At 38.1% G+C, this 14728-nt stretch overlaps 3 protein-coding genes, 1 long non-coding RNA gene and 1 other non-coding gene across 6 annotated transcripts in view; 2 read left to right on the forward strand and 3 right to left on the reverse strand.

Annotated features, from left to right (window-relative positions):
• The window catches only part of LOC110173033 (protein TANC1-like), a 74392-nt gene extending 69370 nt beyond the window's left edge, over positions 1-5022 (reverse strand). Inside the window, 3 exon segments of the mRNA XM_020939005.2 lie at positions 1808-1879; positions 3339-3509; positions 4947-5022. Coding sequence (XP_020794664.2) covers positions 1808-1879; positions 3339-3509; positions 4947-5022 — 319 coding nt within the window.
• A 620-nt stretch (positions 5023-5642) lies between these two features.
• LOC110173091 (uncharacterized) lies at positions 5643-7032 on the forward strand. Its single transcript, XR_002319145.2, has 4 exons — positions 5643-5764; positions 5993-6129; positions 6361-6427; positions 6666-7032. It is a non-coding gene; the product is annotated as an uncharacterized LOC110173091 (long non-coding RNA).
• Positions 6456-6588, forward strand: LOC129409313 (small nucleolar RNA SNORA31). The gene has a single exon (XR_008632357.1). It is a non-coding gene; the product is annotated as a small nucleolar RNA SNORA31 (small nucleolar RNA).
• A 239-nt stretch (positions 7033-7271) lies between the features above and the next one.
• Positions 7272-12001, reverse strand: LOC110172946 (general transcription factor IIF subunit 2-like). 2 transcript variants are annotated; one of them, XM_020938905.2, is made up of 9 exons: positions 11847-12001; positions 11500-11573; positions 11400-11424; positions 11119-11251; positions 10016-10069; positions 9329-9410; positions 9146-9245; positions 8456-8599; positions 7272-7663 (listed from the first exon to the last, which is right to left on the reverse strand). In XM_020938905.2, the coding sequence occupies exons 1-9, from the start codon at positions 11910-11912 to the stop codon at positions 7541-7543; spliced, it is 801 nt and encodes a 266-aa protein (XP_020794564.1). In that variant the 5' UTR covers positions 11913-12001; the 3' UTR covers positions 7272-7540. The 2 variants fall into 2 exon arrangements, with proteins under 2 accessions (XP_020794564.1, XP_020794566.1); XM_020938907.2 differs by lacking the exon at positions 10016-10069.
• A 108-nt stretch (positions 12002-12109) lies between these two features.
• Positions 12110-14688, reverse strand: gpalpp1 (GPALPP motifs containing 1). The gene is made up of 7 exons (XM_020938953.2): positions 14492-14688; positions 14286-14403; positions 13739-13834; positions 13397-13643; positions 12962-13126; positions 12787-12888; positions 12110-12695 (listed from the first exon to the last, which is right to left on the reverse strand). The coding sequence occupies exons 1-7, from the start codon at positions 14568-14570 to the stop codon at positions 12477-12479; spliced, it is 1026 nt and encodes a 341-aa protein (XP_020794612.1). The 5' UTR covers positions 14571-14688; the 3' UTR covers positions 12110-12476.
• Between the last annotated feature and the right edge of the window lie 40 nt (positions 14689-14728).

Below are 14728 nucleotides of genomic sequence, written 5' to 3' on the forward strand. Positions count from 1 at the left end.
CTTAAAGGTGCACTTTGTAACTTTTTGGTGGGGGCATCATTGCTCTGCCTGTAATGTCCCACAGTATGACATTAAACAGCTCTACCTTACATTTACTCAATAGCTCAAAAACAGATAAAGAGGCATTGTGACTGCAAGTAGGGTTGCCCCTCCACAGATCTGACCTGTAAATTGGTCTGGTTTGGTCTTCATGAAGAATTTTAATACCATACTGAAAAGTTACACACCTTTACACCTTTTAAATAAAACATAGAGCATAGTCTAATTAAATAAATAACATAATGAAAAACAATTTAACTCTGTATTTCTAATAAGCTATTAACAGTTGGCAGTAATTGACCCTCCACAACTCACATATTAATGCACAACAGAAAATACTTCCTCACTAAAGTAAATAACGTCAAATAGTAAATACTGAGCCCACCAAAAACACTGTTCGTTTCTATTTTTTGATAGATCAGCTGATATTGATGATTGACATGCTTAATATAATTATTATTAAACAAATTTTGGTTCAGCTCCTTCACAGTTTTTCCCACCCAGCTAAAACCAGGCATCAATAGTGTGAAATGTATTCACAAACGTAGACTCCCCCCATAACCACCGGCAACGCCATGTTTTGAGGTGCGACAAAAGGTTGCGTGAGGTTGTGAGTTGGTGCACACGCCTGCCAGGTGCTCTCAGTTTCAGAGACATCTTGTGAATTTCAATGAGGTCCATCGCAGCGAGAAGAAGGAGTGGTTTGAATCGTGCCTAGGCAGTTGCTATAGGAGAGGAGAGCAGGGCCGACACTGCATCCATTTATCACTGTTTTAAGGGCTCCCCCCCGGTGCTTTGACCTCTGAACCTACCAGCGCCTTCTCTCTCCCACCTCTGCAGAGTAAGTCTTCATCTTGCCTCAGCTAAAATATCATGTACAGCAATAATAATTCCCACTTTTCCTTCTTCTTCTTAACACTTTTGTCTCAGCGCGTCTCTATCAACTGAGTAACATGCATATTGAGTAGGCATCTAAACAAGATGACAGGACATCACAGATTACAGGGACAGCTCACTCCTCCTCACAAACATCTTTGCGTTTAGACATCATTCGTTTCACACTCCCTACATTTCTCCTTCTGTCACTGTAGCTTTGAAATAGGTATACCGTCACATTTTTTCTTTCAACTATTGTAAGCCAAGTCTGAGCTGTAGTTGAAAGTAGATCAAGGTCAATATCAATAGCTTCTTCTCATCCAGTTTACAGCTCCTGTCTTTTACCAGTATAGCAAATTCAATGATTAAAAAAGTACAGAGATGCTTAAGAAAAGATGTGTTAACTAGAAAAAACTTTGCATTTAGTCCCCATAGGCGTGACATCTAAGTCAAAGTAACATGAGGACACGCTGGATGTCCACTACTATTTATCAAAGCACCTAACAGTTGCTATTGGAAACGGGAAGCTGAGAGGTGCCTGGCAACCAGAATAGAAGGTGTCTCATAAAATCTGCTTATCCTTCAGGTAGCCCTCTGGTCAAATACACACAGAAACCTACCAGAAATATGAACAACTACCCCATTATCCCATAATTAGTTTAATCTAAGTGAACAGCGTGAGAAGGTACAGTACCTGAATAGACTATAAATAAAAACACCCAAGAGATGACAAAGACAACACAATGAAGTTTCTGCCTTGAAAAAACAATGATAAAATGCAGTGACTTACGGTCCACAGCATGTTCCCTCAGCACCTCTAAGATTGTTAGTCATTCAGGTCAATCATCACCTGAGCTCAGATGTGACAACACCTTCCCGCACCGGTACTCACCTCTGTGGTCTGCTCTGCCACGGCACGAGGCGCTGTAAGAGCTGTCGGCATAGTCCGGCTTCTTTACCCAAGCTTTGGCCACGGAGACGAGTGCGAGCAGCAGAGAGGGAGGTGGGAGGGAGAGTGCGATCAGGGCGGCCAGAGCGATGATAGGAGGGGTGAGGGGAGGGGGTGGAGAGGGTGGAGATATAGGGAGGGATATGAAAGAAAGTGAGGGAGAGATTAAGCTCATCCAGATGAGATCTGTGGTGCAGAATTTGAATTGTTTCCCAGGAGTATGAGGCTCTATGTACAAAGAGGCTGCCCTGCGTGCAAACACAGCAATACACCCTATACCGTGGGCGTTTATCCTTAATAAATGAAGATTGCTCATGTTTACGCGTTTGAAGACAGGGACACAATTATATTGATGTGTGGGTGTGTCTCAATTTATGCTGTGTTGATTTTGAGAGACATACTCCGAGGGATGAGATGCTTGTGAACCAAAACCGTCAGTATATTTCCACTGAGGGTTATTTATACTTTCAATCACGCATTAGAGCGCAGACACTAAAGCACTGCAATTTGCACGGCCAGCAGATACATACTGACCATGACAGCAGATTTTAGCTGCTGTAAATTTCTTTGTTGTGCCTGTGTGGTTTACTTAGGGACCAACACGGCTCTACTGCATGCAATGAAACATAATCAATCCTTTTCTCAATGGCTGTACTACTTGCACAACACTGCCACCTTGTGACATTTCAAAGTAATGCAACCTATGGTAGGCAAAAATAGGTTAGGTCATTTACACTAAGCAAAGAGATAACTGTAAGGAGTCTTGTATGAAATTATCAGAACTGTAAGATTATTAGTTTTTCAATACACCTAAATAAAAAAGTTGATTTCTAATTGGAGGATAAGATGCAAGAGTGATTACAATTCAATTTGTGCTACATGCATTGTCCTTATTGCATTTACTAGTGGAAGAGTTTTAAATGGTACACAAAAATAAAGGTTGGCTGTCTTCTTTGGAACGCTTATGATCAGTGAAACAATAAAAATCTAGGGAATCAGATAATACTGTGCACATAAGCAGCGCCAAGCCAGGATTCAAAACCAGGCCATTCTGTCCATGTGGTTCTGTAGTACCAGGTGTTTGCTGAGATGCTCAGACTGGGAGATTATTCATACAAAAGTGTTGATAGGTTGTGTTGGCATGTGTATATGAAGTCCTCGTCAGACAATTAAATCTGCCCATGTGTTGATCCCTATGTGAAAGTGACCTAGCTCATTGTGTTTCCTTGGCTGAAGTTATCTCACTCAATTATTTACTTTGACAATCTGTCACATTTTTGGGCCCCAGAGGCACCGTCTGTGTATGCTCTTTTCTTTGCTGTCACATGTAGGAACAGCTGAACGCACAGACGATCTCAGCTAATAAAGGCAAAATCCATCAAAGCACGGTGCTATTTTTAAATATATTCCCAAGTGTATGGCTTATGATGATTATATCCGGATCATATTTGTATGCATTGTTATTACTGCCCACCTGGGAATCGGATGCAGGACTGGGAGAGTGCCAAGTCGGCCGGTCGAGGGAGCAAAGGAGAGGAGGGGAGAGAAATTGACACGCCTTTGGTCAAACGGGACAGTTTTCTTCCTCTTTGGCTCCGGTCCCGCTCTTTACAGTGTGTGGAGCTGTGAGCCTGCACCTCTGCTCCTGCACCAACAGATATCATGAAAATATGTAGCCTAGACATTTTAATTATCATTGAGGTTCATCAATGTTTTTTTTTTTTTTATCATTGGCTAGGCTTGAAAATTTTACAATTACTTTTACTTTGACTGTTTTTTGTTTTAAATAAAAAATTAGGGTTATTGCCATTCAAAGGTATGAAATTTTGATTTGAACAGTGTTATTGCTAACAACAGAGGATCTTTGCAATACTAAATGAAAGGAGCAATCCTTTTAACTGAATCCCATAAATACACCATCTTCTTGAATTTGAATGGAAGGGATTGACCTTTTCCAAATTAAAATTTTATTGCAATTAATCTTTTGTTAAAACTTGAGTTCACACTGATTTAGTCCTGAGTAGGTTCTTGCCTATTAATGAGTCACACAGGAACAGCATTAACCATGTCTCTCTGTGAGGAGTGGCAGAGCGAGCGTCTCTCGTCTTAGAGGCATATTAATGAGTGAAGTAATGGAAAGTTGTGGAAGCGTGTCCTCCATGGGAATACTTCTTAATAAATAAAGACATGCTTGCTTTATTTGACATGAGAGCATAAAGCAGTTCTTTTTGACAGTTGTTTTTTTCTCTAAAACATTATAGCTAACCATTGATGTCACACAATCTGCATAACAAATTAATCTTTAAGCATTTGGGTGAGGATTTATTAAGTTATGAAAAGTTTTTATGTTCTCTCTTGGCAAATACTGTTCATGTCAAAACAAAATAGGCAAGAGCGGTAGTGTTTGATAAGATTTTAGGTCAAAAAGATCATAGCCCTCTCGTGTAGGCTACTGTAAACACACCATATTAATTTAATGAGACTGGCTCAGTTCTTCTGCTTTTTCTCTGTTCTGGCTTCCCAGGGCAGTGCTTTATTAAACATTAATGACAAACATGGTCGCTGTAATACTGAGCTCCACTTATGTTCATATTTCTCCACTGCGACACACAAAATCACCTCCCAACAGCAAGCCTGAATGCAAACCACACATTCAAATATGTAGGGTCTGTTTTATAGCTATATCTATTACTTGAAACCCGCAGAGAATTCAAGTTTACACCCAGTTCTTATTCATACAAAATTTAAGATGTAATTCTTAGTAGGTCAGAATGTTTCCCTGCCTCAACTCCTGACACAGTTTAAATGAAAGCAGCGGGAGACTGTATAAAGGACAGACACTGATGAATTGGGCTAATTGAATTGGCTCTGCAAAAGCACCCAGGAGAAGACAACCTGGATCAATGCAACACAATGTGCACAAAGAAGGATTGATTTTAGAAGTGCAGAAGGTAAGAGTACACATAAGTGCATATTGTATTGCAAATGGTGGCCAAAGTGTGGTACTTTTAGTCTGGGGCATAAATAGACTTCATTATTTTGGTTCACTTGATTTAATAGCAGCACTCGGGTATGTGCTTACCTGCATTCTTCTGATTCTTTTTCCCTCCATCTTTGCCTTTACCCTCTTTCTTGTTTCCAAAGACAGCTCTGAACATAATTCCTACGAAATGGGAAACTACAAATGCTGTTTATTTCACGAAAAGAGCATCATATTCGTATTTCTTAGCATTATTAAAAAAACAGGTTTGAGATACTTTAAGATCAAACACAGCAAGAAATGTCATAATCTGTAACTGTACGTACCTTTTCTTAGGTCCTTTTGAAGCTTTTCTGTCTCCTCATAGTCTAAATCCACGAGAAGCTGATGAACAAACTCTCACGACCGAGGAGTCCAATTAAGTGCTGCCTCTTCGCTGTCACTTCGCAGACTGATGGAGGAGCGAGTGGCGCGCATATTACGCACATGCGTAATTACGGTTCCACACAAGTCTGCTCCACTCTCAACGCCTAAATAGTTTTGCATTTTCTTTTTTAATCGTGCAGTAGGCCATTCCAGTATAGAAAATACTGATATGTAAAAGGAGATTCAGTTCAAGGTTAATTGTGTAATCTACTCCAGTGATCATTCAAATCAAAGTCCAACTATATTATTTGGGAGACTATGGGGCACTGGGCAATTAACTTCGGTTACTAATGCACATCACAGTCAACCAGATGTTCACCATGGTGTTCACTCACTGACACATAGGGGGCAGTCAATAACCATTTGCCCTGTGTGTATTTAACGCGAACGTCCATCTTTGAGGGTCTCTTTTTTCACTTCAACACATCAGGAGCACATGCAGTACATTGCTTGCAAAGGGGTCTCCGCTAGAGTAATCATGGCCAAGTGCCTTGGTAAGTGTTTTACTTTTTTCCTGATCGTCATCACATAGTATTCTACTTAAAGATGTTCCCCAATGCCAAACTACTTAAAAAGGAAGCGCATTTATACCATGCGCTTTTCCTGCTAACAAGTGCTAACGTTAGCCATGGTTGTAATCAGTCTTGTACAGTGTAAATTTTTGGAACCTTTTGTATGTCAAGAGATCAAACGTGATTTTAACTCTGTTGTTTCTTTTACAGACGCGAACAAACTTGGACAACAGTACAACGATGATTGCGGGTGAAGATGGTTTGAAGTGCTGCTGTAAAACGTGCACATAGCCCACTTGACCGGAAAATTACACTCATGACAGCTGAACGTGCTTCATGAAGTTGTCGTAAGTTTATTTTAAAAAAGACAACCCACAATTCGCATCTTTGACAGCCTGGGCTCTCTGCAGTGGGACATCCTGGGTATAAAATGGTAGATGCAATAGTGAAAAGTCCCTGCGCTTTCTGTTAGCCCAGTTCAGTGGCGACTCGGATTGAAGAGGGGAGAACATAAAATTAACAAATTACTGTGGCATAACATGACTCATCTAATCTATGTAATGAATGTTTGTCTTTAGGGTGACCATGGAATAAGATTCATCCACAAAGAACTCATGGAAAAACTCTTGTGTTGCAACGAGCGTGGTGAGCATAATTTTAGCGAAATACTTGAGTGCATCTACTGATAGACCTAAAGCAGGCTCTCTTGGCTTTTGGGTTTGCATAGTGATGCTAAATCAAACATTCCTCGCGCTTCCTGGCTGCTGCTTAAAATGGCTGCACAGATTGAATTGAGGAGTACACTTCAGCCTTTTTCTACGACTACGTCATGATTGTACTTGTATTTCATAACTTGATATTAAATGTGCTTTCTTTTTTGCAGTTGTTGCCACAAATCCCAGGGTGTGACATGGAGCGAGGTGGCTGTTTCAGAAAACTCCAATCACTCGACCTTGCATTCATTGGGCTTTAATATGGATAAATACACACTATAAAATACAGTGATAATCCTATTCATTGCAATAGCAACTTGTAAAATAAGGTAGCGATAGCATTTGCTTCTAAATTCATGCTGGTTTAACATTTTTGCAATTTCAAGTGATCACAAAATAAATCTGTGAAACATGGGGTAGGCGCTAACAAGCAATAGCCTATGCCATTTATGCTTCTGTGTAATACCAGATGTAAACTGTCCAAATAAACTACGTTTGGATTGAATATTCAATAAATGATGACGTGGAATAAACTAATATTTGTGGTTACGATTTTAGAAATGAAAACCATTTCTTTACACATTTTGGAAGAAATATTCACCGATTCCAAAAATTGGTGTATTGTAATTGATGTACGGCTATAATTGCCTACTGTTCTTAACCATATTGTAGTCCTTGTTGGCACACTTGCACAAAATACCATAATTTAAAAATGAGGGGATAAATTCCTGACTAGAGCTGTCTTAACTATCTAAATTGACCTGAATATTCAAGTACCCAGGGAAAAAAAACACTTTATTACATGTTTCTGACTAGAAATAAAACTCAAAATGTAAATTACAATGCAGAATTTTACACAATACATATTAAACAGTAAAAATATTCTGGCACTAAAACCTTTTAGCAAAAATTACAATCCTTACACTATACTTCTCACTGCAGCATCATGGCCACTCTAAAAGTAAGTGCAAAAATGGTAAAACTATTTTTTTTTTTAACCCAGTGTCAGGATACAACACACTGTAAAAACACCGACTATAAAAATCTATTCATCAGTCTTTTCCTCTCCCTGGTAATGCCGATACTCCGGCTTAAGCTCCCATGTGTTTTTGTGCGTTCCCTTCACATTATAGATGCCGATGTCACGCAGGATCTCCTTCAAGTAAATCTAGAAAAATAAAGAGTTGCACATTAGAGATTGACCTATATGGGCCAATGACTTAGAATAACTGAAGTGTTATGGGTAATTTTTGTGTTACTCATAAATCATTGCAATATGATGAATTATGAATTAATGATTTTGTCAACTGACTGAAGAAAATTAACTAAATAAACTAACTCCTAGTTGTTTAGAATATAGAGCAACTGAAGGCCAATAAGCTCTGCCGATATTTTTGGGTCAACATGTTGGGCCGTCTTTGATTATTTTTCCTAAATGATGAAATTTAAGGTTACTATAAAATCCCTCCAAACCCGAGAGCTGTGTAGTCACATTTTGTGCAGTTTTTTCTTCATATATAGGTGTTAATATCAACCTTTGTGTGTATTTTTAAGCAGAAGATTGACCAAAATAAAATATCGGCCTGTGCTGGATACGCTAAAAAGGCTAAATATTGGCCCGTCTATCTCTATGGCATGTCACTTTCAATTTGATGACATCTGGTGAAGCTCTTCTAGACCATATTGAATGAACAGATAAATGTTCTGGAGTGTATATTATATTATGTAATCTGCTACTGCCTTCATATCAGACAGATCACACATGGCCAACTGAGCCTAAATGAGCCACATCTAATTGCCTTTTCAGTATTTAGCAAGCAAAGCAATCTAATTTAGTGCCGACGGCCATGGTTAAAATTAGCATTGCAAATGTAAACCCTCCCACTGTTTTGGTTTATTTGACAAAACTCGGTAATGGCACATTCTAAGGATCATAACCAATTATTGTTCAAGGTCTTACCACAGGCTGTTTCGTGATGTCCACAAGATCTTTGATGTTGTAATACTGGTGCTTTTCAAAGGCTGAAAACAACATGTCCAACACCTGCTGTTTGTCTGCCCTCGCCCTCTTCCCTTCCTCCTTCTTCCGCCTCTCATACTCGAGCTGGAGCAACAAGATGCCACAGATCAGTCAGTAGGAGGACAGATTCTTACATTCAGATTCATATAGGGATGGTACAATATTAATAAGTAATATATAATATATAATAAGTTTGGTCTCACAATTGTCATGGTTAAAATAATTGCTATTAACGATTATATCAGAATGATTGTAAAAGTTACTGACAGTTTAAAAATGTTATGCATATAATTAATTATAATTTTAATATTATGAATAAGTTCCATATTTAAACAACTGTTATATAAGTAACTTTTTTCAGCTCATTCTGATGATAAAATGCCAATTATCTTGGTTGGCAATGATCATGATTATATAAAATGTGCCTCAAATGATTATTGTCTACCCTTATTGTCCCATCCCTAATTTATACTATATTTCAGTTAGTACATAAAACATAATAAATTCCAGTTTTAACAAAAAATTGCAACACTATAACACAATTTTATAAAAACTATTATTACATTATATATTTTGTTCAAATCATAATGTAATAGGACGACTGTATAGGTTTCGTGTCAGTTTTCTTACATTGTTAGCATGATTTGCCACAGGCTTGTAGTTGCTTGTAACTATTTTCTCCAGTTGCTGTGATAATCTGGCTGGTTTTGATGACTCTTCTATCTGTAACCTGTAAGTAAGTAAATTGTGCAAAATTTAAACAGGTTTTCATAAATACATAAATTTTTACTCAGATCATGAAAATACACACACCTTTTCAGTTTCATGTAACTTTCACTCACAGCTGGTCGGCACTCGGCTCTCTGCACTACCATCCCCTCCAAGGCAATTTTATCTATAAATAGAGAAATATGCATGATGGTCAGATTTAAAGTAAAATAACCAAACTAACTAAATATATACACATAATTTAAGCACCCAAGTCAGTGGTCCAGGACAAGAAATTATACTTTATATAATGAAAAACGTATATTTATTACCTAACCAGCCAAAACCACCTACTCAATGTAGAGGGGACTGGCTGGTCAGGCAAGCGCGTATTTAACACATACTGTGTGCATACTGCATACACATAGTTCCTTTAGCATTCTCTATAAATGCCCTGTGAAAAAACAATTAAGAAAAGGCCATAATAAAAATATTACAGAAAGACAAGGACTTATTAGAGTATAAAGGCCTTGTTGAAAAATTATGCTAAGTATTCAACTACAGGCACATTGATTTACTTGTTTTTCCTACTAGCAAACTAAACACAAATATGACATAGCAACCAAGACACTCTGAACACAAGAAGATTCATGAGTTTATATGTGACTTTCAATAAATACACAGTTATAATCTCAAATAAACACAAAGATTGTTTACATATTTCAAAGAGAAGGCAACACACCAGAAACACACTCCAAATATGCAGCTGTCACTCACAAACGGAGGACTCACCTGGACCTGTACCCGAACCTAGGCTGCTGCCATCAGATCTCTCCTCTGACTGGCCTACAGGGATGGAGGCAGGGATTGTAAAAATGACAACACAAGGGAAGAAGGACGGAGGAAGATTGCCAGGATTTAATTAACAGCAGAATCAATCACGCTGTATCTACATAATCAGCGCATTTATTCATGATGAGCATTGAGCACACAAGCAAAGCGGGCATGCCTTCACACCAAGACAACAGAGACAATCACTCCCACCACATGGATAAAGAAAACACCAAATTGCACAACTTGATTGTCCAGCAAAGCCCCAAGACAGTTATGCAAAACAAAGCACTTCAGTTTGTGCAGATTAGCACAAGGAAACCAGCACCAAAACAAACAAGGCCAGTTATTACATCACCATTTCCATGCACCAATACAACCAAGCACATATGATCATTATTATTATGCATCTTACTCCTCCTGCTTGTTTCCATAGAAATGTTGTTCCTGTAATCTTTCATTGTATGGGATAAAATACATCTATCTCCATAAAGAATGCTCTGAAATATGGTTTTAACTTTCCATGGAATCAAGAAGGTTCCACCATCAGACAATTACACAGTTTACACAGTTTAAATAAACACTGTTAAAACAAAATAATAATGTTGCACAAATATTTACAGAGACAGAGACAAAGATTTGATCATATAAAGCAATACTTCTGAGAGGATTTTTGATTCATGGCCGCACATTCAATCAACAGCACAGCAAGCAAATGATAACATGAGGAGCAAGCTGCCTTTGCTGCAGAGCAGCAGGTAATGTTAACACCTGACAATGTGTCCTGTTGACAGAATTAACATAATTTAATAGAATGCAAAGATACAACAATAATGCATAAGGAGCTCTTTGTTAGACTACTGTTGTATTTTTGCATTTTAAATATGTATAAAAAAGCAAAGCAGGATCATCAAAACTACATGTAAAAACCTCAAACAGTAAGTTATGAACAGCAAGCCAAAGATGGCACGCACATTCAATGATTTAGAGGATGAAACAGAACTCTGTGTAATAGCATTAGCAATTCATACACAGACACAGGAAAATAACAACCAGAGACCCACCTGATGACGTCTCTGTGAAGACTGCTAAAGTCTGTCCTCCTACTGTCTGCATGGTGAAAGGATGCTCTCGTGGGGCTGCTACTGTGTCTATGCCTTCAATTACAGTCAACTCTTCATTTAATGTGAATGTCACCTAAGGGGAGAAGCAAGGTAAATAGTTACATTGCATTTATACTTTCCTCTGTTTAAAATGAATAAATAAAATAACATAAAAAGAAAACCACATCGTCACACAATTACACAATAACTACACTGCACTAAAATAATGGGAGTAAAATTACCTCAGGCTTCCCCATGTTCCCCTTTCTGGAAATGACAAAGAAAACAATTTAAATATATTCCATGCTCAGTAAGTAATTTACAGGTGATTTCATTACATACTTGCATATCCTGATCTTCCCAACTTCGCCTCGGCCAGATGCTTTTGCCCATTGTTGGGACAGATATTTTGGAACCTGGGTGAAAAAGTTCAGTGTCCAAAATGAAGCCATTCACACTGCAAAGACAATTCATAATACAGCTAACTTTTACATTACATTAGCAGTACACTGGACAACGGGACAAAGACACAACAGTCTTGAAGACCCTCTAAACTGCAGTCAATGAGCCTGGCTAGTGGCTAATGTTTCCATGCTGCGGTAAATGCTAACTACGGTAGACCATATGGGCTACATGATATTTACGTTTCTCGGGAAGTTTAAACAAACAAATTAACAACAAACACAAACCTTTACGAGCCATACGCCAGTGTTTTGCTTGGCACCAGTTAAATCCACTTCTCCCTTTTCTGACATTTCGTTAGTTAAAAATTTCTGATGCGCTAAATAGAAACACTAAACTTACGCATGCGCAGATTGACCACACTGTTCGTTTACGGTTACCGAAAAAGCCCAAAAGGCAGAAATGAGAAACATCATGTCAAAAGCTATATTTCCATCAAAGGCCATTTAAATTCACTTCACACACAAAATAAAAATGTCAGACACTTAAAAACATTTAAAATTTTATTTATTTTTCATATCAAATTATGTTGAAGGATGGAAGATAAAAAGTGATTTCATGTGAGATTATTCACATAAACTAGATACCTAAAAAAACAGACATCTTTTTATCCAGTATTACCTAAGGTCCTGGTCAGCATTTAATATCCCAATGTGATCCTTTGTGTTGCACTTTTAAACCACAAAATTTGCCATTTCTTTTGTTTGCGCTCAAGGAATAGAAAAAAACAACTTGTTTATATATTAAAATGCACAAGAAACAGCTACGCTAAATCTTTAGGGGTTTTATGTTATTATAAAGACAGTCTTCTACCAAAGAAAGTCATTATCATTTGATTTCTGAACATAAATGAATTCTCACAGAAACATTCGGTCTCTGCTGTGGGAGAAGCGTGTGTTAAGTTCTTGAGATTTTTTAAGCAATCTTTGCTTCTGAGCTTCATCAAAGCGGTTTACTTGAAGGTCTGCATCTCGATCAAATGGCCTTCTCTCCACTGGCTGATCTGCCTTTTCTTTTGCCTTCTCCTTCATCTTCTTTGAGTGTAAACTCATAAGAGACTCAGCACGTTTCGACTCCTGCAGACAATGTGTATAGACAAATGTAGTGTCTTCAATAACTACATTAAACCCATATTATACACTGGATAAAAAATATAATAGCACTCACATTGTATTTGGATACTTTCTCTGCCATCTCAATGTCTTTTCTGGGAAGTTGTGGGGCACTATCTTTATCCTTTTCTTCTTTGTTTTTCCCTTCGAGGCGCTCCTGTTTATTTGAGAATACACCTTTCTTAGTACAACAGATTATAATACATCTATATCTTCAGTAACAGACTGACCCTGGCTTTCCGCTCCCTGTCTGCAGGCGTATCTGTCCAAATTGAGCGGTCACTTTTCTCTGGACCAGATCTTTTTTTGAACGTCCGAGCACCAAGGCCGATATGTTGTAGTTCTGGTGGGAGTTCCGTCATCCATGATTCTCGTGTGGGCACAACTGGACCCTCCTGAAACATACATCAGCAGATTGAATAGAATTTATGAATAGAATGCTATAGTATGAGAAAAAGCAAAGACTGCTGAATAACGACTAAATTCAGAAAAAAAGTTCACATAATCTAATATCTGTGTCTTATATAGGTCTTCTCACAAGCATTTTATAACCTACAGAATCTACAAACATTTAGCTTATGTTTTGTTTTTTGTCTTCTGTACTGATTCAGAGTTCAATAAACTAACTGGATATTTTTATCCAGAGGTAATTGCAAGTGTCTTACATTCCCTGACAGCTTATCTTTCATTCTTTGTGCCCTCCGTTCAATGTCCAGAGCCACGGAGTCTTGGATGGGCCCTTTGGATGGCATGGGTCCGATTGCATCCTCATCCTCACTGCTGGATGCCTGGTGCTGGTATCCAGGGGGCAAAGCTGGTCCTGGAAAACTTGCTCCATCTTCATCAACCTCACCATCATCATCGGACGGTCTGCGAAAGCCAGGTGGCAAGGCTGGTCCTATTACAGGCGTCCTAAGGGGACACTATGAAGTTACAGCTTCTATTTTTAACAATTCAACATACAAACAACATTAAAATATGTGTACATGTAGTATAAACTTTGCTACATTTCAGGAGAGCTCTGCTGTTTCTTGAATCCTGGTGGAAGGGCTGGTCCAAAGAACCCATCATCATCATCATAATCTTCAGTCTTTGAGTTCCCCCTGTTTGAAAATATTGAAACTGACTGTATAAAACACAGGATATTTCTAGTCTATACCACAAACATTAAGAGTGGATACATGCACATCAAAATCTGATTATTTTCTGACTTTTGGACCATTAAAATTACTTTAATGACATACAAATGGCACAATCTCTGATCTGTGAGTAATCAAAGAGACCATGATAAAAAGAAACCAGATTATTTTTGCTGTATACATGTAATGATCTTACAACTCCAAAATTCTGATAATAATCAGATTTTGAGTGTGAGTGTAACAACAGCCACTGTGGAGAGGGGTCACTTCTCTAAAACAAAAATGCCAGTGCAGTCTAATCTTTTGGAATAAAATACTAAAATAAATAATGATTAATATATCATTTCAATTATCCACAATTTGTTGAATCATTAACTAAATCAAAACCTCTTGTATGTGTTAATACATTACGTACTGCTGTTCTTCAGTGGAGTGGCTTGTTTTGGCCCTTTTTACCGACACTTCGTCTTCACTTTCGTCTGAAGAAGTCGGATCGCCTCGTTTGTACCCGGGGGGCAACGCAGGACCAACGACTACAATGTATATGAATATGATAAGTCATAAAAATAATCAAAACATTTTGCAATTTAAATTAAAAAGAAGAAACGACAACAGACTTACGTTCATCATCCGAATCGGAGTCTTCCTCGTCCCTATCTTTCCTCAGATGTGGAGGTAACGCCGGCCCGATAGACGACATATTTGCACCAAAATAAGATTTATTTCTATCTTAATAAACGCTAAATAAAAGAATATCTCATAAATTGCACTGGACTGGTAGCTACCTTTCACTCAGGATGTAAATAGTGCAGCTGCATTGCTATTGGCTTATTTTTAGTCAATTGACCAAATATTAGA

The sequence above is a fragment of the Boleophthalmus pectinirostris genome, unplaced genomic scaffold (genome assembly GCF_026225935.1).
Source record: "Boleophthalmus pectinirostris isolate CB_2022bp ecotype Guang Dong unplaced genomic scaffold, ASM2622593v1 HiC_scaffold_19, whole genome shotgun sequence".
Lineage (NCBI taxonomy): Eukaryota > Metazoa > Chordata > Actinopteri > Gobiiformes > Gobiidae > Boleophthalmus > Boleophthalmus pectinirostris.